At 45.3% G+C, this 27,073-nt stretch overlaps 1 protein-coding gene across 1 annotated transcript in view; it reads right to left on the reverse strand.

Annotated features, from left to right (window-relative positions):
- PCNX2 (pecanex 2) overlaps positions 1 to 27,073 on the reverse strand; it is a 300,170-nt gene that overhangs the window by 32,745 nt on the left and 240,352 nt on the right. The window contains exons 25-26 of the mRNA XM_078434220.2: positions 25,453 to 25,668; positions 4,310 to 4,563 (exon numbers count right to left, since the gene is read on the reverse strand). Coding sequence (XP_078290346.1) covers positions 4,310 to 4,563; positions 25,453 to 25,668 — 470 coding nt within the window. The remainder of the gene's footprint in view (positions 1 to 4,309; positions 4,564 to 25,452; positions 25,669 to 27,073) is intronic.

The raw sequence follows: 27,073 nt of genomic DNA on the forward strand, positions 1-27,073 counted from the left end.
CCCTGGATCTGGAGGGTTTTCTACGGCCGACTTGCTGGCAGGATAATTTAAAGCTTTTATGAATGTGGGTGGTTTAAACAGCTGACCCAAAGTTACAAGCACAGGAGGATGTGTGACTGGCCAGAGGCAAGGTGTCTCAGCTGACGATTACAAAGGGTACGAAGAAATTGGGTCTGTCTGAACATCTGGCTCTAGCAAACATCTGGTCTGGTCTTTCCCCAATATGTCCCAATCACATGTACCAGATAGGAACAACAAACAAAACTTGAAGGGCGTTTACTTTTTTACTCATTTCTAGGGAGGAATGAAAATAACCCCCTCGACCGATGAAGTCAGCATAGTTAATGAGGAGTTTGAATCCCAGAGATTGAAACTTCCTCCTCCAGGTCTGGCAGAACCTTGCAGTGTTGACTTCCCAGTGCTGCCCCGGCTCAGCTCCCCAGTGCACGAGGGGAACCCGCTCCCCTCGCCCCGGAGAAAACACAACACACCCAACGGTGGCAAACCATACTCCATTTCCATTTCACGTAGGCAGAAATCCTGTTGGGGAGACAGAGTCAACGAACAGTGTGAAATCCTTCCGAATCTGTCAGGATGAAACGGATACGACACTAAGTCGACCCGGTAAGTGAGGACAGGGAGAATGAATGGGCGGCATAGAACCATGTGGAAAGCGAGATCTCTTCTGAATTAATCCACCGTATCTGGCTCCTCCAGCAGGATTCTCCTGGTTTCTCATTTTCATTGTGGATCAGCATATTCTATCAGACAGCTCGTTCTAGGAAGGGGGCCCCGGCAGGCAGACCCACACGTGCGGTCTTCCGCTTCTCATTCTGCAAGGCCAGCGATAAGCGCATCTCCTTTCTGAAAGGCTTGGACAGGAAAGACGGCGGCAGGAACACCAGGCCCTCGCAGAAAGCGGATTCCTTGACTGCTCCGAGGGTTTTCAACACAAATAAGTGGAGGGGAGCTGGAGGAGGCACCAGAGAAAACCCTCCACTCGTCAGGAAGGAAATGATTTCAAGTATATTCCTACAGGGTGGGGGAACTGACCCAGTTTATTAGGAGATTAAAAAAAAAAAGAAATCCTTTTGTGTAATGGAAATACTCCATGCCTTTCTTCCTTTCTGATTTGCCTGCCCAATAAAAATAACAATAATGATGACAAAAAGAATGAAACCCAACGCTTGAAACTTTGAGCAATTCAGAATAACAAAGGCAGTCTTGTTCGCCGAGTAACCAAGGTTTTTACCCTCAAATGCTGTTTCTTCTGTTCTGATAGCCACTGGGTACCCCTGAGATTTTCTTTAACTAGCTCCATGGGGGGACAGGGGCAAGTTCTGAGCTACCCCACAGCACAGGGCGGCAAGCACTGAGTGCCACAGGCAGAGAGAGCCCCGCATGAACAGGCCCGTTGATGCTACTGGGAACCAACCCACCTGCCACCCGACCTGGGCCCCTCCTGAGCACTATTTTGGAATTTAAGAGAATTCTGTTTCTGTTGAGCACAAATATGTCCGTAGTGGTGCCCAAGCTTAGTTGTGTATCAAATCACTTGGGAAATGAGTTTAAAAATACGGGGGCTAGGGCCCCTCCCCAGGCCCACGGAGTCAGAATTTCTGGGTAGGACATGCAAGTCTCTGATTAGCCAGCTTACTCGGGGAGCCTGGTGCCAGGGGTCTGCCCCCAGCTCGCGAGCAGCGCCCCGCCAGGTAACAAAGCATTGCGCCGGGTGCCTCTCCCACCCCACCTGACACCCGCCCCCCCCTCTTGGAAAACAGAGTTAAGGGCATTGTTTTCCCACAAACTAAATATTATCTGGCAGGTTCTGGGCGGGGGTGGGGCGGGGGGGAGCTCCTTCAGCCTCGGCTGCTTGCACATTATCCTGGACTTGTTTATCAGGAAACTGGTAAACTGTCATTTTACAAAACATACGGGGGATTGGGAGGCAGGAGAAGAGGAAAGTGAGTATCAATCCAATTACCAGCTCAAGGGAGGGGGGCCTTGAAAAGCAGGTCCCGGAGTGGTGCCCCCAAGGCCTCTGGAAAAGCCGAGAGGGGAGACCCTGAAAGGGCACCTCATCCTTTCCCTCTCTCTTCTCTCACTCGTGGCGGCCTGCTGGCTCCATCATGTGCGGCTGGGTCTGCCCACAAGTCTCGCTCACGGGAAGGCTGTTTATGGGGAGCTCCCGATTCACAGAGATGTGGCTCAGTGTTGAACACATCTGGATCTCATCCGCCCGGACTCTATGGCCCGGACCCCAGATCCGCATTACCTGGGACCTTTGTTCATTCAGTCCCAAAAATTCCCTGGATACCTCAACACACAGGTCGCCACACCGAACGCTGGGGACCCAAAGAGGAGTCAGGCGTGCGTGGCTCCCGTGCTGAGGGAGTCGCCGGAAGATGCAGGTGAGGTGAACGCCGGGCAAGGGCCCCAAGGGAGCTTGTGAGCACAGGGAGCATGAGGAGAGAAGGGCAGGGGGAGGAAGTCTGGCAGGGGTGGGGGCGGGGGGTACCGGAATGCGTGTGCAAAGGGGGACACGGGTGGCAGTGTGGAAACTCTACCGGAAACAACGGTGGAAAGTCCCAGATGGTTTCTCTCTGGGTTCAAGGCTGCTCAGAATGCACTTTCCTAACCCCTCACTGCTGGCACAGGACAACCTTCCGGCCCCTGGGAGACACCAGGAATGTAATGTGGCAGCTTCCAGGAGCATTTCGAGGGGACCGCTGGTGCACGCCCTTGGTCTTAGTTTCCTGTGTCCTCTCCTCCATCCACTGGAGCCTGGGGCTTACCTCTTGCAACATGAAGGGGGGAAGTCACTTAAAATGGTAGGGCTGGCAGCTGAAAGGAACCTGGGTCCCTAGGACTTCCTGGAACAGAGCCACAGAACAGAACCCCTCCGTTCTTCATTCACGTGTGACAGAAACACACTTCTCGCGCCAGCGTGCCACGGTTATCTCGTCACCCCCCAACTCTACCCCCAGTTGCGACGCCGAGTCTGCCCAGGGCTGACTCTGTATGAAAGACGTCTTGCAGCGCAGTTTATAATGGCCAAGGGAGCAGACCGTGGAATCATGAGGCAGGAGGTCACCACTCCCTGATGTGCTTTCCCAAATCTTCCCCGATGTATGCAAGGCTGGGCAAAACAGCCACAGTTTTGCGTGAGGCGGGGCTGTAAATTCCTGCACCCCTTCGGCACACATGAAGGTGGTGAATACGAACCCCTAAATTTGTTTTGAATATTCTGCACAGGAAAGGGTCTCACGAACATTTCTCATTACACCTGCCTTGGGATGTGAGGCTCAAGAATTATTTAACCTTCTGACTCTTTACAGTCTGTCTTCTATTTCCTGTAAACTTGAGCACTATTGACGCACACGTGGGGCTCTCCTCGGTAGCTATTCCAAATTTCTAAACGTCTTTCTTTTAGTTGGTTGAGACTCCTGAAGCTTCAGGCACCTGTGTTATCTGCCTACTTTGTATTTCTTCATTTCTGCTGGGCCACCTCTCACAGCCTCAGCTGGCAGGGAGTCTGGGATCTCAGACGGATGAGCATCCTCGTTTTAAATGCCATTAAAATGTGGACCCCTGTGATGACCAGGACCCGGGGTTCCCACCATGCAAAGTGCTCCCTATGAACAGAAGCCCGCATAGACTGTCCTCCCCGCTGTTAGACCCGACTGTCCCTCTGCACCCTCGTTCAAGGTTCATATTTGTTTCCCAGGACACTTCACTCCAAACCGGCACATTTTCTGAGGTGGAATATGGGTTAGGCAGACGTGGCCCCAGAGCAACAGGAAAACTATGTCATTAGTCCCAAACGAGTGAGGAAGAAAGGCCGTCATAACTAATCCTAACTGGATCATTTCGCTATACTTTTGACTTTTTATTTTAGGCTCAAAAAATAATTCTGGTTCTAGGGTGGAAATTGCAGAGCATCTAAATCGGTAACTTGTCGCACGTAAATGCTGAGGTTTAGTGATATTTCCAGGACATTTCAATTTATCGTCACCATCATCACCATAGCTGTGCTGTGTTAGAAAGGAAGACACCGATTTAGGGAAGGAAAGGAACTGTCTATTAGTGGCCACGCCTAGGCTGTGACTCAAAGCATGAGCTCCAGGTTACCTCAAAGCCCTTGAGGATTTTTCGCAAAACCAGTGGTTCCCAAACCTAGCTGGGTCTCAAATTCAGAAGATGAGGAGAAGCTGTAGCATCTAGCCTTTTGCAAATCTCTTTGGGAGACTCTTGAGCCAGACCCGAATGATTACTCAGACAAGTGTCCCGGGGCCCAGAGCAGCGATACCTTGATGTAGTATCGGATGAGGATCCTACGCAGGTCAAAAACCTGTAGCATGGTGGCCGCGTTGTTGTCTATGATGCTGTAGCCCTCCAGGATGTACTGTGTTCGTGTGATCTCCCAGGTGAGCCAGCGGAGGTTGAATGCGGCATTGCAGGACAACAGGTGCGGCAGGTGGCCCGGTTTACAGCAGCAACAGCCTCTGTCGTCCTCATCACCTTCCATGATGGCCTCAACCTCTCTCTGCTGGCAGTAGGTTCCTGGCAGAGCACAAACAAGATGGAAGTTATACAAGGAGTCACTGGGTTAACCTTTGTTCACAATGGATTTTCCCCGGCCTTCCCTGGAGGGGAAGACACCGAAGAAAGTCTGGGAATCAGGAGGATTGTTTAATTCTTAAATTCCCAAATAAGTCACCGTTCTCATCGTCATTAACTCTTTTCTTCATTTGTGTCCATTCTGATTCTCAGCTCCTCCCCATTCGTGTGTGTGTGTGTGTGTGTGTGTGTGTGTGTGTGTGTGTGTGTGAGAGAGAGAGAGAGAGAGAGAGAGAGAGAGAGGAGACAGACTTGCACGGTGCTCATGCACACCAAGTTGAAAGGCAGTACAGTTATACTCTTGAGCTACCTTTACCAGAAACCTGCAGGTCACAGCTGAGCAGAGGGGATGCTAAACAAGGGTAGCAGGTGGAGATGTCTGAGAGCAAGTAGGTACGTGCTGATGTGTTTTTCAGGATGGAAAGCTCCCTGCTTCTTTTCTGGAAGAGCTCCGTTGCCTAACCATAAGGGCAGACCACGCATGCTACCTCACCTCACATGACTGAGAGCAGGGATGTTGGGGGGGGGGCGCTCAACGTTTTTGTCAATGATTTAAAGGGGAACATACACAGTGTGCCAACGACATAAGTTACTGGCACCGTCTGGAGTGCAGAGTTGTGACCGAAAACGATCTCCGCAGACAGGATGGTGGACTGAAACTAACATGCTGAAAAACTAATAGGAATAAATGGCGTATCCTGCAGCTAGTTTCAAAAAACCAGCTGCACGCTTTGCGAATACATGCTAGCATATTTTACAAGTACTCTGGTAGTTGCATGGATCATAGGAACCAGAAACAGGAAAAGCGAAAGATCCTACTCGGAGTGGTCCCTCAGAACCCTTGGATGTTTTTAGCTTAGGAGAAATGTGGTTTGACTTCTGTTGGAGGAGATCAAGCTGGCTGCTGTCCAGAGAACGGACTACAGAAGAAGCAGGGGTGGGAGCCAGGACATCAGTTAGGAGGCTGTTAGTTAACACACATGACACAGTGGTGATTTGGATAAAGGCCATTGGGGAAAGTATGGAGAAATGATCACATCTGGGTCTCTCTGAAGGTAGTCTGTTAGGATTTGGGAACCAATTTGGATGGGAGATGTTGAAACGATTCATGAAGAATGGTGTGAAGTTTTCTGACCTGAGCAAGGTGAAAAGTGAAAAGACTGTCCACAGAGATGGAGAAGATTACAGGGCGAGCAGCCTTTGGGGGGGCTGAGGGGAAGATCAGGAAGTTTTTCTTCCATATGTGAAGTTTTAGCTGTTCGCTATTAATCAAAATGGAGATGTCAAGTAGACAGTTGGATTAAGAAATCTGGAGTTCAGGGGAAGGGTTCTGGAAGAAATTCATAACATCTGAGAGAATTATCAGGATATAGGGGCGATTTAAAGTAATCTGGGGAGAAAGGACAGGTCTGAGAGCTGAGCTCTGAGCGTTCCATTCGGAGGCTGGGGAGGTGAGGTTCTCCCAAAAAAATGATTGGCTAGAAGTGGCCTGTGAGGTCAGAAGAAAACCAGAAAGAAGCAAAAGGCAAGTTAAAAAAGAAAAAAAGAGTTTCAAGGAAGAGGGAACATCAGCTATGTTAAATGATGCTTATAGGTCAAATTACCTGGGGAATTAACTGTGAGATTTGGCCATACAGAAGTGAATGATTATCTCTGCAGGAGAGGTGTCGGTGTAATGATGAGTGGGGGAGGGGATGCCAGCTTGGAGCCAACAGTAGGGGAGAGAAAAAAGCAGGGACAGTTAGCGTAGGTAACACTTTTGGGGAGTTTAAAAATCTTTACGACTTTATTCTATTTTTGGCCATTTATTGCATAGGCTGGAACCTCCTGTACAATGTTAAATAAATGTGAGTTTAGGGGGAAAGTATTCAGTCTTTTAGCATTACGTAAGGACACTAGCTGTAGGTTTTTCATAACCGCTCTTTGTCAGAAGGAGAAAGTCTTCTTCTATTTCCAGTTATCTAAGAATTTATATTAAAATCAGAAATAGGTATTTAATTCTAGCAAACGCTTTTAACTGTTTTTCCCATTTATTCTGTTGATATGGTAAACCCTATTGATGAATTTCCACATATTAAACCAATCTTTCATTACCGGGAGAAACGTGACAGGTTTATATATTGCTGGATGTGGTTTTCTAGTATTTTGTTGGGAATTTTTGCATATATACATTCACAAGGTATATTGGCCTATAGGTTTATTTCCCTGTGATGTCCTTGTCTGGTATACATGTTGAATTTATGAAATGAATTGGAAAGTGTTTTCTCTTCTATTTTCCGAAAGAGTTAAGGCAATATTGGTCATAATCCTTGCTTACATGTGTAATAGAGTTTAATACAATTTATATGATTAATAGTGACAGGGATTCTAGAGTTCTCTCTGTGGCCAAGATGTTTTGTTTTTGTTTTGTTTTGTTTTTCCTTATGAATTCAATTGCTTTAGCACATATAGGTCTATTCAGATTTTCTGTTTCTTCTGGTGTCAAATTTGGAAAGTTTTATTTTTCAATGAGTTTTTAATTTCACCTAACTTGTCAAATTTATAAAATGTCCTTATTATTATAATGCTTTAAGATCTGTAGTAATGTCCCCTCCTTAATTCGTGATCTTGATAATCTGTGTTTTATCTTTTTTTTTTTTTTCTGGATCAGTCTGGGTAGTTTTCTTTTCTTCAATTTTATAGGTATTTCCTCAGAATCAATATTTGATTTCATGATTATTTTCCTCCATTGTTTCTTTATTTTATGATCCATAGATTTCCTGCTCTCATTTTTTTAAACAATTTTCTTCTTTTATTTGCTTCAGGTTTTATTTCATTTTCTTTTTCTAGTTTCTTCAGGTGAAAGTGTAGGTTAGGAGTTGCCAATTTGTATTTTGTAAAAGGTCAGAGAGTAAATATTTTAAGATTTTGGGGCCACATATGGTCTATATTACTGCTGCCTCCTCGTCCCCTCTCTTTCTCTTCTTTCCCTCCTTCCCCATCTCCCTCCCTTTAATATAAAAGCCATTCTAAGCTCATAGCCATAGTTTGCCAACTCCTTGCTTAGATCATTGATTTAAACCTTTCTTCTTTGCTATTATAAACCTTTAGAGCTGTAAATTTTTCTCTACACGTTGCTTTGGTTGTATCCCATACATTTTTTATACTGGTGTTTTTAATTTTCCTTCAGTTCAACTATTTTTTAACTCACCTAGTCTTTATTCCTTAAACCTCTATTATTAGGCGTATGCCTTTTGAGACTGTTTTATCTTCATGATCAATTGACTCTTCAATCATTATAAAATATCTTTATTTTGGCTAGGGATTACAATGTGCATTTTCATCTTCTTGCAATCTGCAATAGATGGATTTCATACCACTCTTGCTGTAATGTTGTAAGATTATTAAAATGGTATATTGACTCCTTCATGTCCTTGCCATTACCGTTGCCAAACATTTTACTTGAACGTATATTTAACCCCCATAATACACTGTCATTATTCTGCTCTAAACAGTAAAGTTTTTAAAAAGAAAAGAACATCTTTGCTAACATATTTGCCATTTCTGGCAATCTTCATTGTTTTACGTAGAATTGATTTTCTATGTTATCATTTGCTTTCAAACTGAAGGATTACCTTTAACATTTGTTACAGTGGAGGTTAGCTGGTAATCATGTCAACTTTTGTTTTTCTGGAAATACGTAAATTTTGCCTTCAATTTTGAAGGATATTTTCCTTAGCTGTAGAATCCTGGGTTGATAGTTTTCTTTCGGCCCTTAAAAAATATCATTGCACGGTTTTCTGACTTGCATTATTTCTTATGATATTTTAATAATTCAGATGCTTTTTCCCTGTCTGTAAAGTGTTTTTCAAACTTTCTCATGAGCTTGACAAAATGATTATAGAAAAATCTCGGATGCTCTTTGATTTTTCTTTCTTTAATTTTCACCAGTCTGAGGATTATGTGCTTAGGTTGGGTTTTCTTTGTGTTTATCTGGCTTGGGGTGTGCTGAGCTCCTGGGATTTATGGATTGATATTTTCCATCAAATTTTGAAAGTTTCTGAAGAATATTTTTTCAATTTTTTTCTGCCCCTATTTATCATTTTTCCTTTTGGATTCCAATTTTACACATATATTAGAATGCTTGATATTGTCCCCATAGATCACTGAGTTTCTATTTTCTTTAACCTTTTATTATTTGCCTCAGTTTGGACAGCTTCTATTGCCTTGTCTTCAAGTTCATTGATCTTTTCTTCCATCCTCTGAATTTTTCATTTCAGACATTGGATTTTATTTTTAGACTTTCTGGCTCTTTCCTATATGATAGTCTCCATCAGTTCACTCATTATGATAATTTTTCCTCTGAATTCCTAAGCATATTAATATCTGTTTGAAACTTCTTTTCTGTTACCTCCAACATCTTTGGGTGTGTTTCTATTTATTGTTTTCTTTTCCTGGTTATGGACCACTTTTTCTGCTTATTTTTATATCTAGAAACTTTTATTATATGCTGGATATTGTTGATGCTATAGTGTTGACAGTCTGGACTTGTTTGTTTGTTTGTTTGTTTGGTCTTTTCAAAGAGTTTTGTTCTGTTAAGTAGTTAATTTATTTGCACATCAGCCTGCCAGCTTGATCCTTTTGAAACTTTTTTAAAAATTTAAATCCAAGTTAGTTAACATATAGTGTAATAGCGATTTCAGGAACAGAATTTAGCGATTCATCACTTACATGTAACACCCAGTGCCCATCCCAACAAGTGTCCTCCTTATTGCCCCTCACCCCTTTAGTGCATCCCCCCCACCCAACACCCCACCAGCAACCCTCAGTTTGTTATCTGTATTTAAGAGTCTCTTAACTTGTTTTTAGAGTGTCTAGAGTAGACCTGTGGGGTGATAATATCTCTACTCCTAAAGCTTGGTCTTTCTGGGGTCTTGGTTGAATTCCTGGGATGTTCAATAAGGTGTCTCTGCTGGATGATTGGAATTTCTACATCTCGGCACCTTACAGCCTCCATATTTTCTATTTAGTTCAGACCTCCACAGTTACTATTCTCTGTCAGGACTTGCCTCTAACAGTCAGCAGGTTAATATTCATCCAATTACTAAAGAGGATCCCTGTACAGATTTTTACAGTGCCTTCCTTGTGAAATTCATTTCTTTCTGATACTCTGACCCACAAAACCCAGCTACCTTAGCTACCTTAGCAGCTGAGAACTCTGATTCTGCCTCCGTAGCTCAGCAAGACGACTGTACTCTATTTGGGTGTTGCCCCCAACCCCCATACTACAGATAAGAAAGGGTCTCCAGGAAGAAAGCAAGGGTAACTATGGAGCTTACTTGTGTCTCTCCTTTCTCTTGTTGATCAGAGGCTTGCACTGTCTGTTCAGTATCTGAAAGCAGTTGATTAAGATATTTTTCCTAGTTTCATAATTGTTTATGGCAGGAAGTATAGTCCAGTACTGGTTACTCAGTCATGGCCAAAAGGGTAAGTCTCCGAATCCTTTTACACGTCTTCTGAGACTGAATTCAGACGTAAAAACTTTCCTGACATCCATTCCCATACCATTCATTTTTTCCAACATCCCTTATCATTATTTACAGTGCCTGCTACTTAGTAGGTGCCGACAGAGTAGTTGGTGCAATGCCTGAATGGGTAAATGCAGGGAAGATTTTTATCCAGGTCACTGCATGCACAGGCAATGGAAACTCTATTGAGAAAACGCATGGCAGATTATATTGCGTGTTTGGCAGACAAAGAAAATCAATGTTTGTACTAAGCCTCTCCACAGAACCCATAAATGAGATGGTCATAACAAGTCAGAAATGGGAAACTACAACCTTCAAGTAATAATGTACATACAGAACTGTTAGGATAACAGTCAATGAAACAGAACTCAAGATCAGGATGGAGAAAGCAAGCAGGCAGTGTTACATGAAGTGTAACAGTGAAGGGCTGATCCCACATCTTTGATTCCATTTGTCTTTCCCCAAGACCCTCACTGCTTTGGGTTTTAGCTGAAAGCACTCCTTTTTAAAACCTTTCAAGGGTCTCTTAGCTCATGCTGCAATAAAAAGCTTTTATTCCCTCTGGTACAGATGTATAGAAATACATACATGAATTATCAGCAATGAGTAATTCACACTGCATGCTCTGGGGCCTCCAGAGTGAGTAATGGCCACAGTGTCCTAACTGATCCGCCCACTGGGACCCTTGGACGTGCAGGCACTAGACTCCGGGGGTGGGAGATGTCTCATCCTACTAAATGGCACGGGGACAACACTGGTTTTCTGCAAGTAATAATGTAATTCGGGAAGAAACCCTCTTTCAGTGAACAAAGTGAGATAGTTCTTAGACTCCACAAGGAAGAAGCATAAAGGAGGATTTTCACCTCCAATAGGTTAGCAAAACCGGTCAAATGACATGCTTCAAAAATCTGCATTTCTTTACAATTTCTTTCTCCATACTTCTCCATCCAGGTCTGGCATTTACCATGTTGAGCTGAATGTAAGGGTTTTTTTTCTCCCCTTTACATTGGGCTGAATGTAAGGCGTTTTTCCCCCTTACATCAAACAAACTGGAAGGTGTGTGTGTTTCAGTGTGTGTGTGTGTGTGTGTGTGTGTGTGTGTGTGTGTACACAATAAAATGAGGAGTTTCGATTTCTATCATGTGAGCAGTAAAGTCCCACACCATGAGGAACATGGGTGCATCTCGGCACTGACAAAGACAGTTGAGGAAACAGTGTGCCATGAGGGACGGCTGCTCGACAGGGACACCCTAATTGCCAAAGGTTTTTGATAAACACTCAGTTAAGGTAGGTCTCTGTACCTCCTTTTAGGAACAAAAGATTCATAGTCAGGATCACATTGCAAAAGAATACAAAAATAAAAAAACCCGGTCATTCTGTACATGCACTACTCTGCTGCTCAAATGCAAAGCAAGACCATATATTCTCCTCCGAGAGGCTCACCGGGTTTGGAGCACATTTCCTCCAAAGGGAACACCAAGAGTCAACTGCCCTTACGCCATGACCTACACCATTGGTGTCAGTGAGGGAGGACCTGGCTGGCCGTTTCTGTCCGGTGTTTCCACTGAAACGGACCCTTGGCATCTTTTATGTTGTGATGTTCTCATGGTCTAAGTCAGTGGGACACAGGAACGCCTTCACTAAATAATTTTTAAATTTAAATTATTAGAGTGTCTTAGAGCCTGAGTGCTGATAGATGAGAATGCCTAATTAAAGCAGTGGAAATTAATTTTTTGAACTGAAAATGTATCTAGAAGGTCCCAGATGTCTCGCCACAGAGGATATATAGCAATTTCCTGCATGTGGCCACAATGTGGGGCAGCCCTTGCTGTCGTACCGGGCAGCTCTCCTGACCACTGACCCTTCCTTCCTCCCTTTGCTGGTTCCCCCGGTGAGCAAGCACTGCTCCCCTTTCAGTGCTGTTTGCCACATGTACCAGCGACAGGCCAGGCCTGGCTTATTTATTGACACTTAATTCCCGAAAGGAATGAAGTTAATTTAAAAAGTCGTGCACAGTACAATGGCAAATGATAAAATTTAAGTAAAATTGGGGACAAGAAAAAATATGATGAAGCCAGAAAGAATAATGTCAAGAGACCCTAGCTGCATTCTGTGATACCCTATATATTTACTAAAGGTAGGCCACAGACTTCCCTGGGGCTTTCTAGAAGACAATGTAGAAAGAAACCTTGAATAGTTTCTTGTGTCCTTAAGACAACAACAAAATAATTGCTTGGCAGGATCTTGGCTATTTCAAGCGAAGACACCAGAAAGAGAATGTTCCCAGGACCCTAATAAAAGGTACATGGTGCAACCTGGTGAACACTATCCTTAAGAGAATTGCCCAGAAAGTACGAGCTGTTCTAATATGGCCAAAGCACAACAAAGAGAAAGCATTTCTGTAGGTGGCTGAACCAATTCGACCTTAGGAATGTGGTTCTCTAGAGGTCTCGTGTCTCCCAAGGGCAGAGTTTAGAGAGTCTTGAGGGCAGGAGAACTTTATCGCTTTGAGGAAATCCTTGCTATGGATCGTTTTTCTCCACCCAGTTCTGAAAATTATTGTGGACTGAGCAGTAGTGACTTAAGCCCAGGAATGGAGATATTCTGTGTGGTCAGTCTGCACAGGCCCCCTCTTTCATGGTCAAGCCAGGCTAGAGGTAGAGCTGACATCCTCTTGGAATGGTCGGGAAGCCAAAGAGAATGGCTGGCTGAAACAGAAGGTCCGATAACCAAAATCCACCCAAAGTGTCCCCGCTTCCATTCCAGAGAACCCTGTGGGGAAGGTGCCATCCAGGCCCGGAAGCCTGGGCCAGAGGAGATGGGACTCAGGGCAGGCCGGCTCGAGTGGAAACCTGACTCTCACGGAGACGCATGAACTTAATCTTGTAGGTAACAGGCAGGCAGCGGGGACTTTTGAGTCTCAGGAAAACACGAGTAAAGTTGCAGTTAAGGAAGATTCCCCTGCAGCTTTGGGGGAGCAAAGAAGGGGCTGGGGCCGGGAAGTCAGCTACCCACAGTCCCATTCAGGTGAAAAGTGATGGGGACAGGAGCTAAGGAAGAGGCTGTTTACCAGGAGGTCAGAGGAAATGAAGGAGAGGCCCGGCTACTATGTGAAGGGGACACATTAAAAACAGTCCCCTGCAGGGGCGCCTGGGTGGCTCAGTCGGTTAAGTGTCTGACTTCAGCTCAGGTTGTGATCTCACGGTTTGTGAGTTTAATCCCTGCATCAGGCTCTATGCTGACAGGGCAGAACCTGCTTGGGATTCTCCTTCTCTCTCTCTATCTCTCTCTCTCCCTCTCCTCATACCCACTTGTGCTCTGTCTCTCTAAAATAAATAAATTAACAAAAAAACGGTGCCCTGCAGTGGGAAAGCTGCACTGAAAGAAAATGTCAGCTTGCTTTACAACATGCACAGCAAAGTCTAAATGCACAGTATTGTAAAGATTGGGCCTCCTGGCCCTCCAGTTTTCCTCCTTTATCTGATAGGAGTATTTTGAGAAACACCACTCAGCTGTCCCAAAGAATCCGACTAACTGGATTCCCCAGAAAACCGCATGTATTATCATTATTATGTTTAGGGCTATCCAGTGACAGTGTTTTAAAATAACTTTGCTAGACATTTCTTCGTGCTGTGTTTTCATATGGCCACTGCCTTCATTGGACCTGCGTGCCAGACACCGGGCCGGCGTTTTACGTATGTGTGCAATGAGGCCACCAGGAGGGGACTGACAGGAGAGAATCAGTCCCTGGCCATGGAGTGGACTATAATTAGGCAGACATAGGTTTTAGCCAGGGCTTTTGATTCAAGCTGCAGGTGGGCTTTCAGACACACACTCTGGGATGTGTGTGTGGATTTTATAAATTGTATTCCCTTCAGAGGTCATAGTTAAGATCGTTACCGAATTGCCCAGGGCCACAGAAGGAGGAGAACACCAGAAAATGGTTAAAGCTGAGCTCAGAGCAGATCCCTTCCACGGACGTTTGGACCTCATGCATGCATGTCGTGTGTTGGAAACGCAAGATGTATGAGTCAGGGCTCGGCCCCAGCCAGCTGTCCTTGAGCTTTGGAGAAGCACCCTCCTCGGCGTGCTTCTGTTGGTGGGTCACACACACGGTGACAGAGATGCCGACGGGGGAGAGAGCATCCACAACATGAAGGCTGGAAATCTAAACGATCATTGCCTCTCACCAGTGGGTTATATCAAGGGCCGTGATGTGACCCAAAGAAATAATACAAGAGAAGGCATTTTAAAGTTTGTGAATTATTGTCATTTTCACGTAAGTCGTAGAGTGGGGTTTGTTTGTTTTTTCGGGAAAGGCATGGAGATGCCCCTCCAGCCCCTCCTCCACCCCAAGCTAATTCTCCCAGACAGAATTCTGGAACGGGAGCTTAAAGGTACATCTGTCCCCAGCTATTTGCCCTAGGAGGAGGCTTCTATATCTGCTAGACTTCACCAGATTAAATGTCTGGGAAGAAATCATCATTACAATGATTAACATGTTTATTTATAAAGCTGTCTTATTATACATCCCATTTCCTGATGGCCACACATCCATTTGATAATCACCCCCTTGAAATGAATCCAAACTTAAAGATGGAGAAATAGAATATGAGACATGACCAAGGTCACACAGCAGAAGGAAATCAAGGAGTAGAATTGGTCTCCTGAGACACTGAGGGGTTTTAGCTCTGTATTATTTTACAGGACAATTTCTCTCCTAGTCCCCAATTCCAGGCCTTCAACAGCACTGCAGTCGACCACCTTTCAAGGATCACAGAGAGGATCTAGAAGAAGTGTATTGGCCCAGGGTACAGTAGGGGGAAAATGTGTTAGAATACTTTATACATGTTTGATTTTGTGGGCACAACAGAGGTTTTTATTGTAACCATTTTATATTCCAAGGAGACTCAATTTGTTTTAAGACAGATCCATACCGATACAATTTTTCTTATGACCTGTCTGGCCAGCTGGATTTTAAAAGCAGTGGAATACCTTTCAATGAAGCAGCACTGTTTTCTCCCAGAGAATTTTGATTTCAAAACATCATCTGCTCATGTAATGTTAATCACATTGAAAAGTGATAGCATCTCACTTATGGCACACATTAACCTGGCTATGCAGGTATAATTTCTCCTTTTTTTTTTTTTTTAACATTTATTTTTGAGACAGAGAGAGACAGAGCATGAACGGGGGAGGGGCAGAGAGAGAGGGAGACACAGATCTGAAACAGGCTCCAGGCTCTGAGCCATCAGCCCAGAGCCCGACGCGGGGCTCGAACTCACGGACCGCGAGATTGTGACCTGAGCCGAAGTTGGACGCTCAACCGACTGAGCCACCCAGGTGCCCCTCTCCTTTTTTATACAAATAAGAACACTGGGTCTCCAAAGCAGCCTCTCCAGTGGAAGGGTCTGGCCTTTTGAATTTAAAATCCATATTTTCCCCTTAGCATACACTGTCTAACAAGGTTTAACAGATTATGAGCAAAACTTTCTCTGAATTTACTTTTTTCCTACCGGCCTATAGGAGAAAATGAAATGCACCCAAAAGCACTTCGTGTACATGGTAACTTATATTGGGCAGGTTTGAGGCACAGGTACGAGAAAACTTGACATACATAATTATGATCTCTGTGAATGATATGGCTTTTCTTCCATTCTTGCCCCATTTACAGGACACCAGTGCACTTGACCTTACACAGGTAAGAGTCATTCTCTCATTCATATTTCATTCTGAGTTGTATTATTGTACTTTTCTTCCACAAACTTATTTTTGAGCGTCGTTAAAATAACGCGGTGCGCCTAGGTGGCTCAGTCAGTTAAGTGTCCGACTCTTGATTTCCATTCAGGTCATGATCTCACAGTTGTGGGTTTGAGCCCCACGTCGGGCTCCACGCTGATAGTGCGGAACCTGCTTGAGATTCTCTGTTTCCCTCTCTCTCTGCCCCTCCTCCGCTGGCACTGCTTCTGTCTCTTTCAAAATAAATAAACTTAAAAAAAATATGCAGGGGGCCCCTGGGTGGCTCAGTCGGTTGAGCCTCTGACTTCTCACTCATGTCATGATCTCATGGTTGGTGGGTTTGAGCCCTGCATTGGGCTCTGTGCTGACAGCTCAGAGCCTGGAATCTGCTTTGGGTTCTGTATCTCCCTCTCTCTCTGCCCCCCCACCCCCACCCCTGCTCACACTCTGTCTCTGCCTCTCTAAAATATAATAAACATTACATTTTCTTTCTAAATATGCAGACTCTTTTCATGTTCAACAGCAAAGCCTCTTTTCTTCCCAGACTTGCTATCTAGACAAGCATGGCTTTGTCTCTCTCACTCACATGTCACATAATTTGAAATGAAGAAAAATATGTGTTTAGGAATTCTGAATGGAGAACCTATTATTTTAGGGGTAAAGTTTGGAACCAAGGGATTTAATAGATTACTTGAGCCATGTAGATGTTAGAACTAAGGACTCGCTAATGACCTGAATGTTGCCATAGAGAAGAAAGAATTCTAGAGAGTTTCAAGATTAGTGGGACAGCTATGGCTCTCTGTGGCGTCGCCACTAAGGAGAAAGGTTTGGGTTGCATTAACTTTAGATAAGATTAGGTTACACAGATATTTTAAAAATGTCCCCACAGGCCAGTGATTATGGGGTGTTAGCCAGACTATGAGATGGCTGATAACATCTCACACAAACAGGAACATAAATCCCATTTTCTGATGTTTTCCAGATCTGATGGTAATGTGTGGCTACATCCTGATCACTATGCCTTTGCTTTCTACATTCATTCGGCAAGAGCCATCTGGGTTTCACAGTTGCTAAGGCAGTAGATCATTCCAGAAACTGAGCTGCTAACAGTGGTGATGCCATATTAATATTTAAGAACCCTTTCAGGTAAAACTTTTAAGTTTCAACAACCAGAGAGAATTTTTAGAAAATTCTTTCCTTCCTTCCTTCTTGCCTCCCTCCCTCCCTTCCCTCCAAGGCAGTGTGGCCTACTTAGGGGACATCCCCATCCCCTCCTCTACCACTGGTGACCGTGAAGCCTGGAGCCTCATTCTCCCAATATTTTTTTAATGTCTCAAATAGGGATAATAACATTTGCTCACTTTATAGAGTTATTATAAGAAATATTCTGGAATATACTGCGCTTGAGAGCTGAAGTGCCTAGTATGGCATCTGGCAAAGAACTCGTGCTCAGGAACACGTAGACTGCCTCTACTGTCTCACTCAACCAATATTTATTGGGCAGCCTACGTGAGCCAGTCAACACACGGGGGGAGGGCCATGAATAAGGCAAGGAGTTCCAGCCTTTGAGAGTCTCACCATCTAGCAGAAATTGATTCAAACAATATTGCACAGCCCGCATGAATAAAGAGCTGCATATATCAATTTTGCAAGAATACTGAAAATAAGCTTTGGTTTTTCAATTACCACTTATGATTTTAATTACCAGGAGACATTTATTGGCCATCTACCACATGTGGCCACATGTCCACACATCATGGTAACGTCCTGATCCCCAAGACTCATGACCTATACATACAAACGCCTGAAAACAAACATAATTTTCATCACGACTTTGCTCCAATAAGAGGACAGAGTAATCTATACTATTGGTTGTGTTTTGCATGAGCTACTGTATGAGCAAACACCAGAAGGATGTGATACCATGGGAATGTGCATACAAAATATAAAATATATTCAAATGCCATATCATTCATTATAAAGAAATACTGAAAAATCGTAATTTGACAGAAAACTGTAGTTAGGCAACTAATAGAAAAGGTAAGTGTCCACATAACATCATGCATTTCTAATACCATTTTTCTAGGGCTTCCCAAAAACCCACTTTATCAAATGACACTTAAATATTTCCTAAGACACCCCGTAAGAAGATTTCTGGAAAAATCTGGATCTTGCTGTGATAAAAATGTAGCAATCCTATACTAATGAGGATAATGAAAGCTGCACGCATAACTAAATTTCATCTCAGCAGCCTCAAAACTTCCATGCATGTGACCCAGTCTTAGATGATAGGATCCGCTTCATCACCCTTGAGAGAATGTGCCTTTATGACAGTTTGTGTCATTTGCCATGGGGAACCCAGGACCCCCTGTAGCCTGATTTCCATAGTACTGTGTAAATCACATTTTCTGACCTGATCTTAACTACCACCCAACTCCCACCCAGGCCACAAACTCTTGAGATCTTTTCGCTGTGCCCTCCGGAACTCACTATCTATTCCTCAACTTCTCTGAATGTTCTCTTCTCCTTCGTGCCCTATTGGAAAGCTAGCTCTCCCTGCCCTCTAGTGGGGATGACTGTTCTCCTGCACTCCTCTCGCTCCTGGGTCTGAGCAGGTGGAAGATGTCCTCTTGCTTCTCAGTGGTGCTGTCTCTGTCTACCCCACACCATTCTCCTTCGTTGCCTTCTTCCATGGCCCTCTAGGTCACTCCGAGTCCTTGAGTGGGGATTCTGGCTCGGGGTCACTGTCACTCTCCAGCATACTTCTGACCAATCACTCTTGAGACTGCAGTATCCTGGCCCCTGACTCCCACTCCTCTAATGATCGCATTCACTCAACCTCAGCCACTCACTCCCATGGCCGTGATCCTAGACTATAATCACCAAAGACTGTTTGCCTTCGATGAATGTTCGTTTCAAACATCCTACTCTTCTGCAACCACCTCCTATCTCTCCAGCTTATTTTCCTCTAATATCACAACTTCTACAACTCTGACACCTTTCTGAGATCCAGAAAGCCCTGCACCAGGTCCTGTTTCCCACCCCTCTCCCACCCTTGCCTGTTTATCTCTTAGCCTGCATTACATGGCCAGGCACTGCAGACATTATCACACCCTTTCATACACTGTCAGTTTCCTTGTCTTCGTTTTACTTTCTGGCACTCAGTCAACTCAGTCTCAGTCCTGATGAAGGCCAACTCTACTGCTCTATACCTGCACCCATGAAGCTGAATGTGGCTTAAAAAAAAAAACACAAGCAACTACAACAGGTCTTTCTTGAAAATCATGACCCCTCACTTCAAGTGGGCTCTTCATACAGGCCAACTGTATTTCCCCACTCCATCCATCCTTCCATCTGTCGACCCATCTCTTACGTGCATCTGGGCCATATGTTCTCTCTCCTCTCCTGTTACTCTAGATGTGCTAGCATGGGTTCCATCCTCTCAGCCCTGGGGATTCTATCACTTGCCATCAGAGCAAGCTCCCCTCTTCCCTTTGCCTGAAATCCCTCCACTCTGCTTCACCGTTGTGGTGGTGTTTCTGACGCCCAATCCTATCGCTAGCCGGTGCATGAATGCTCAGGCGTGTCAAACTCCCCTGTGAGGCACCGTGTTAGCAAGAAGTCAACAAGTGCTCATCTTCCCTCTTGACACCAGCCATGGTCTCAAGCCTGGGATGCCCGCCAACAGCACCTGCTCCCTGGGAGAGACTTATACTCTGACTCCAGCAGAGAGGAGAGGTTCAAATTTCCCCCGAGTGTATCATATCCTATAAGTATTTTGTATCTCCTGACCTGATGGGCTGTCAGAGCTGGAAAGACACTAGGAACTTAGAAATCACACGGAGGCTCTGATAATGGAGTCAAAAATTGGAGAGGCCAAGTCATTTGTGATGCTCTGTTAAATATCCTGAGATAAAGTGGGGTTTTTAAGTTGCTTTTTTTTTGCAACCGGAAAAATAACGTGGAGCTTCTGAAAGGATGTGCCAGCGATGGAAGGCATTCTACCCCACTTTACTGAGTGTTTTACAAACTAAATAAGCATCACAGTACAAATCCAAACAAATATCCCAAAGGAAAAAGGAAAGAAGAAGGTAAAAGGGTCAGGCAGAAAGAGACATTCTGGTTAAGAGATAGAGAGCCACGGGGTTTGCCTAGTTCCAGCACTAACTAGCTGTGAGCCCACAGATCGCATTCATCTTCTGGAGCCTGGCTTTCCCACTATTAAGTGGGAGGAAGCAATGGGACTGTGGCCATTCTGAGGGTGGATGTCACCTTCACAGGCCAGTGCTCTCTCTCTAGCTCGGAGCTCACATGCATCCATAAAAGACTCTCTCCAGTGCCTTTTTCTTTTGGCTCCTCCTCCTGGTTCTTCCCCTCATCAGACAGTATCTTTACGTCACCTGACTTGTTTTGTTTGGAACACTGTGACTCCTCCTTCATTTTTCTCCCCTTCTAACAGAAATGGGTGAACCCGTCAGCCTGGTTCACCTGGATGGCTAAAGGAGAACAGAAACGGATTGAATAGATTATCAACCCTCACTTTTCCCTTTTTCTGTGTCCACCTACTTGAATGATGGTTAAATGGGACTTAAAGTCTGATAGATTCCATTTCTTTTGAAAAATCTTGAACACGGTGCCCCTCACGCTGTTGGCTTTCTAAAGTGCATTACCTGTTACCTTGACTTTGATTTAAAGCCAATGATTAATCTGTCAAGTCTTGAATGGTTTCCTGAGAGGCTCCTGAGAGGCATCTACCCTGGTTGGGTAGATGAAAATAATACTCATAAACCTGAGAGCAGCAGAGGCACCACTACCTTGTTTCTGTAAGAACAAGAAGAGAATTTACTTCTATTCTCAGATGCATGAGCCAAAAAGAGTTGGATAGAAAAATGTGGCTTCCTTATTTGTATTCTTGATTTGAATCGATTTCAATCATTCCCTATGGTACCAGCCAACAGAAATAGAATGTGCCATGGACCTTAATTATTCTCTTGGGCTACCCAGGATCTAAACCTCTGTCTTATGTTTGGAAAATTACCCAATACACCAGACTGGCTCACTGTTCACCAAGTGTTTTTACTTTTTCTCCTGGGTACTCAGCTAGACATATCCTGACTTCTCTTACAGCTATGTCACTTCTAAGCAATAGGATGTAGGAGCAAATGATATATTCCAGATTTAGACCTGTCCCACAGCAGTCTTCCAGGCAATCCTCCACTGTCTCCCAGCTTGATATTGAAGCCCAGAGCGACCTCAAAAGTGATGCGTTGGGGAACAGGCAGAGCTTCTATTAGCCAGGACCCTTGATGGTGCAGAAGGGAAGCACCCCCTACCCCTACCAGCTCTGCTCACTGATCGGACCCTATGTGAGTGCAACAGAGGCATCTACTGTGTCAGCCACTGAGATGCGGGGCTTAACCATGACAGCTGCTAGCATGACTTCAACCAATGTACTCATATGATGAGTCTTGGTGAGAGGCAGTGACCATCTCCCCTCTAAGAACTGAGAACTTAGACACTCTCTTTCCCAGCCTCCCTTGCACCTAGAGGGGGGGACATATGGTCCCAGCTTCACCCGTCAGATGTACCCCAGATTTTGACTAATGAGCTGGTGACACAAAGAAGCTGGCTCAGGGGACATATTCATCCACATTTGGGGGACAGAAGCCATAGCTACAGTAGCATCCAGCATCTGGGGTCATGGTGTCGATAAAATAAGGGGAGTGCCCGGATCCCCCAGCCAAGATGTGACTGCTTCGTGGGATCAGCACTGTGGTGTGATTTTAGACATGGCTCCTGACCTACAGCCACCAAGCCTGCTTCTCCAGGCTTCTCAGAAAGTCTGCGCCCTGTGTAATATCTTTCAATAAACCCTTCTCCCGGTTGAGTTAGCTGGAGTTGATTTCTGTTGCTTGCAACTAAAAACTCCTAGTGATACAAATGCATCCTCTGCAGTGAGAAACAGACAGGTGGATCTCTTGCTCCCTGGCTGTGGGAGGTTACCTTCCTCTTCCTCGGGGGTGCATTACTCATTTCCTGAGAGTCAGTCCGTGACATGAGCGGCTCGCGTCTCCACTAAGAGCTGCAGTGTGCTTCCGAAAGGAGAACCAGTACAGCTGTATTCGGACTGCCCCGGGTTGTACCAAAGTAGGTCAAATTTGACCCAAATAAAGCCTGCTACTTGGGAAAATAGGGAATTGGAAGAAATAAAGGGAATACTGAAGGGATGTCTTAGAAAAATACTCAAGGAGGAGAAAGAAAACAAGATCTTCCCTGGGAATACTGTAGCATACACTGCAAAGAGATATAAAAGAGAAGAGTCATTTTAGGTCAACTGGATTCCTCCTGCAACTAAAGCATAACTTCGATTCTGTCATGCTCTCTTAATAGTGCTGTGTTCCAGACTACAGTATAACTAGGTCAAAGTAAATGTATTGTACAGCAGTGAGTGGTATTGGGGAAGGTTAACTGGTAATTTGTTCTCAAGACATCATTATTATACTTAGGCCATTCTTATAGGCAGGTTACATTTCATCTGTGGTTGGCAAGAAGACAAATCACCTAGGGAGACACTCTTGGGCAGCCTCACCTAACACAATGGCCTCTGTCTCGTGCTCGACCACATATGGCGGCTCTGAGCCTCCTTCTGTATTTCCTCTGAGGTAGTTTCAGGAGTCTGGTGTGTTGTTATGAGATTGGCCCCCAGTGACTCATCCAACGTGTTAGGGCCACATGTATTGGAGCTGTCCTTGGGGATGGCTTTGGCCAATAGAACATGATGGCAGTGACGTGCTGCCTGTCCCAAAGACTGGGCCATAAGGGGCCTCGCAGACACCCAGACCACACTTGGTCCAGCCCACCCGTCACTGAGCAGCACCTGGAGGACAGCCAGGGGGCCAGAGCTGGTAGCCTGATCTGGTAGCTGGTGGCACCTTGGACCTTCCAGCCTGGTTCATCTTCTGGCTGAATGGAGTCGTACGAGTAACCCAGGGTGAGAGTGACAGAACTACCGGCCACCCTCACAACCGTGAGAAAGAAGACATCCTTGTCGTCTGAAACCATTAAGTCTTGCGGCAGTTGGTCACACCCTCAAAAATGACATGAGGTGAAGCCCAAACATTCAGGGTGGTGGATCAAGAAGCACGCCCATTTGCGATACGTGGGGGGAGCAGACAAAGTGCTACGTGCTTCTAAAGTCCAGTTGACTCTGAAGCCCTTAAACTCAAACATCAGGTCAGTTTGCCAAAAGAAGCTGCAAGCTGCATGGAACTTGTAATAGAGACTATTAACTCAGGTTCAACTAGGTGAACTTGAAAAATCCTTCCTTTGAAGTCCAGGAAAACCCAAAAGCTCTCACTAGAGACAAGTCTGTTGCATGACTGTACAGGGACAATTTCCACCACCTCCTGTGGCATTTTCTGGCGTTTGTGTAAAATTTCAGGGACACACTGCTTCTCTGTTTGTTCTGAAGAATCTGATCACTACTCCCTCGGCCCCATAACCTTTTCCAAAATAAGCTCCCTGAATTAGATTCCTCAAGTTTTTAAGGATGCACAGAATACGTGCCTCAACCACAGAACCCACCACCCTAAAAAAAAAAAAAAAAGTCTTTTGTACAAATTTGTATAGGAAAACTAATGCTCAGAACCAAAAGACTTGGTTAAAGGATTAGGTAATTGTGTTAAAGATATAAAATAATGGCACTTTGTTCTTGGCTATAAGGTATCTTTTCATCACTCGGAAATTCTGGATGGTGGTAACCTGGCTCCTACTCACCTTTCCAGCATTATCTGGGACCCCTTTCTCCCAAACCATCTGAAAACCACATCTGGCTATTTTGTGCCTCTGTATCATCGCACCTCTGCCTGCCTCTCCCCTCCAACTACAGCCTCTCCTCTGCTCACCCAGACTCCAGTCTGATCCCAGTGCCCTGCTCTGGTCCCCACAGCGCCCCATGCACAGAGCTGCCACGACACTCAAATCCCTGGACGGTGGTCGCTCAGGATGACTCTCTAGTCAGTAAGGCTCCGAGCTGCTTAAGGTGGGGCCCTTCACTTCTGTAGTCATGGCACCTAGCCTGGCCCTTGATAAATGTCTCCTGAATAAACAGAAGGCTCGCGTGTCCCATTAGCTACTTGAGAAATTCACTTAGGTGAATCATGAGCATTTAAAAAATAAATATCCAAAATGGAGCTCTCGATTACACTCCCAAACCCAAAAGTCCTGTTCTTCATTCAGGTTTCCCAGTCTTCGTAAATGCGCCTCTGTCCACCCAGGCACTCAAGCTGGAACCCGGGGAGTGGGCTGAGCCTCCTTTTCCCGGACCCCCCAACACTGAGTCCAGCCCTTTCCACCTCCAAATCGCCCTGAGCTTCTCTGTCTCCAACTTCTTCTCCTGGCTGGGTGACAACAAGACACTCTTCAATGGCCTTCCTGTTTCTGCTTTTGCCCCCCCTGGAGGACAGTCTGCACACAGCTACCAGACAATCTCCTAAAGCGTGAATTAGGTTGGCGGTCCCATTTCCTTCCTTCGTCGTGCTTCCACTAGTTGTGATTAGTCTGCTCATCTGTTTCCTTGTTCGCTTTCCACATCTCCCACTGAAGGTAAACATCGCAAGGGCAAGAGTCCTTCAGGTCACGGACCCGTTGCATCTCCAGCATTAGAACTTGGCCTGACACGGAGGAGGCGTCAGAAAGACATGCATTGGATGAGGGGGGTGAACAAAGGACACAGGAGGCAGAAACACGAACACAGGGGTTATGCTAATTGCTGCACACTCCACTGCACAGCTCCAGCGTCAGATTAATGGACAAACTGGGGTCGCACTTTCCAGATCAGGTCAGCTCATTAACCGCAAAACAGTAAACATCCACAGAGAGCCCTCATATACATGATCTCATTGAAGTCACACAACTTTATAGAGGCAGCCATCCTTCTTCTTATCGTTTGACAGTGGAAAAGGAAAGTTCAGGCACCGAAAGATGGTCCATTACAGATCACAACTGGAAACCCACAGAGCCAGGTTCTGTTTCTGGCTGACTCCACACGGAGCCCACGCATGTTCTGCGGCCTCCCGTCACTTGTGAGTTTCTTTCCAGAAAAATTTAAACCAAAGATCTAACTTGCCACTCCAAAGGTTTACACCAGATGACATGTTTCACTTCATTATTCTCTCAGATGACTGGGATTTATTTATATCAGAATACATAAATAAAGGCAGTTGGAACCAGTTCCCTAATTCTCAACCTGTAAGACAGGCACTAACTTCTTCCTCTTTCATGGTGACTTTTTGTTTTAAGTTTGTTTATTTGTTTATTTTGAGAGAGACAGAGAGAATGCAAGCAGGAGAGGGGCCGAGAGAGAGGGAGAATTCCAAGCAGTCTCCACACATGGTAAGCACAGAGCCTGACGTGGGGCTCGAACCCATGTAACCGTGAGATCGTGACTTGAGCCAAAATCAAGAGTCGGCTGCTCAAGTGACTGAGCCACCTGGCACCCCCCATGGTGACCTCTTATTAAAGCTCTGCACAATAATAAGTTTAGGCAACCGGCTTCCAACAGTTTCCACAATGAGGAGATTCTTACCTCGAAATTCCAGTCCTCGAAGTTGAAAGGTGACAAGACCATTTCCGATTTCAATCAGGTGAACAAAAGCGTTGAGGTAGTCTGAAGCCAAAATAAAGCAATCGCCAGAGCTGTAGTTACCCCATCGACCAAGAGCTAAGTCTCCACAGAGGGACTCTTGCAGGGCCCTTGTCAGGTGCTCATAAAAGATGGAATTAAGATTATTGTCATCATTCCCTAAAGGGAGAACAAGAAATATGATCAGTGGGTACTTACTTCTATCAGACCTAGGAATCAGTGAGCTGTCATTTGATTAAGGGTAAATCAGGCTTTTTAGATACTTTGCCGTTTTTGTCGACTTTGCGAGACCCTCTTATTTTTTCCCTTTATTTTCCTTCCGGGCAATCTCACCTACACAAATGCATTAAAATCACTGTCTGAATGCAGATGATTGACAGATTCACACCTCCAGCTGAGGTCTCTTGTCTATGCACTAGACCTGTCCCACGTGCTTACTGGACATCTGTTTCCGTGTGTCTCCAATGCTCCTCACCTTCCATGAGCCCAAGTCAGGCCCCCTTCTGTTCCCTGTCTCAGTAAATGGTACCACCACCCGGTCAGCCATCACCCAGGGATCTCCGTTCCCACTCCTTCACACCCCAGCCTCTCAATCTTACTTTCTTCAAATAGTTTTTTTTTTTTCCCTAAGTTTATTTCTTCATTTTGAGGGAGGTGCAGAGAGAGGGAGAGACAGAATCCCAAGCAGGCTCTGAGCCGTCACCACGGAGCCCAATGCAGGGCTCAAACCCACAAACCGTGAGCTCCTGACCCGAGCTAAGATCAAGAGTCGGATGCTCAACCAACTGCGCCACCCAAGCACCTCACTGCAAATAGTTTTTGCATCTTTCCACCTCTCTCCATTTGCATTACCCCTACCCTATTGCAAGCTACATTATTTCTCAAGCGGACAGCCACGCTAGTCATATGACTCGCCAGTGTATCTTCACTGGGACCTGCCACCCAGTCTATTCTCTACACCACAGCCAGAATGAGCTCTTCAAGTTGAGAAGCTGAATGTGCTACTTAGGACCCCTCCACCCCATAACTTAAGGACCTTAGTGGTTCCCCAATGCCCTTAAGATGGAAACAAGGCTTCTTCTCACTGCCTATACTGGGCTCCCATATAATTTAGCATTCCCAGGTATCTTTAAAGCGAGGACAGTCACTGGTACAAGCCAGGAGCAAACCTAGGTCATATGGGCGCACGAGAGGCACGTGGGATCTGCTCCCTACTTCAATCTCCTTCCTCACTTCACACAAACTTCCTCCTCCCTTCTCCCTTATCCTCAGCACTGAACTTCTTTCAGTAGAGTCCCTTGTCCCTTTCCAGCCTGGGTCTTTGTAGATTCCGATCTCTCCGCCTGGGCGTGTCTTTCTTTGCTCTCTGGCTTTTTAACACTTACTATTCTTCAGACCTCCTCTCAATCACCACCTCCTGGAAGCCCCCACCAACCACTTCGCTGGGCCAAACCCCCTATGACAGGCTTTCAGCCCTATGGTCTTCTGTTCGGAAGCACTTGTCACCAATGGAATCTGACTTCTGGTGTTTGTGTATGTATGTGGATACGGTCACTTGATTCAC

This window comes from Panthera onca, chromosome D2, assembly GCF_046562875.1.
Source record: "Panthera onca isolate mPanOnc1 chromosome D2, mPanOnc1 haplotype 2, whole genome shotgun sequence".
Classification (NCBI taxonomy): domain Eukaryota; kingdom Metazoa; phylum Chordata; class Mammalia; order Carnivora; family Felidae; genus Panthera; species Panthera onca.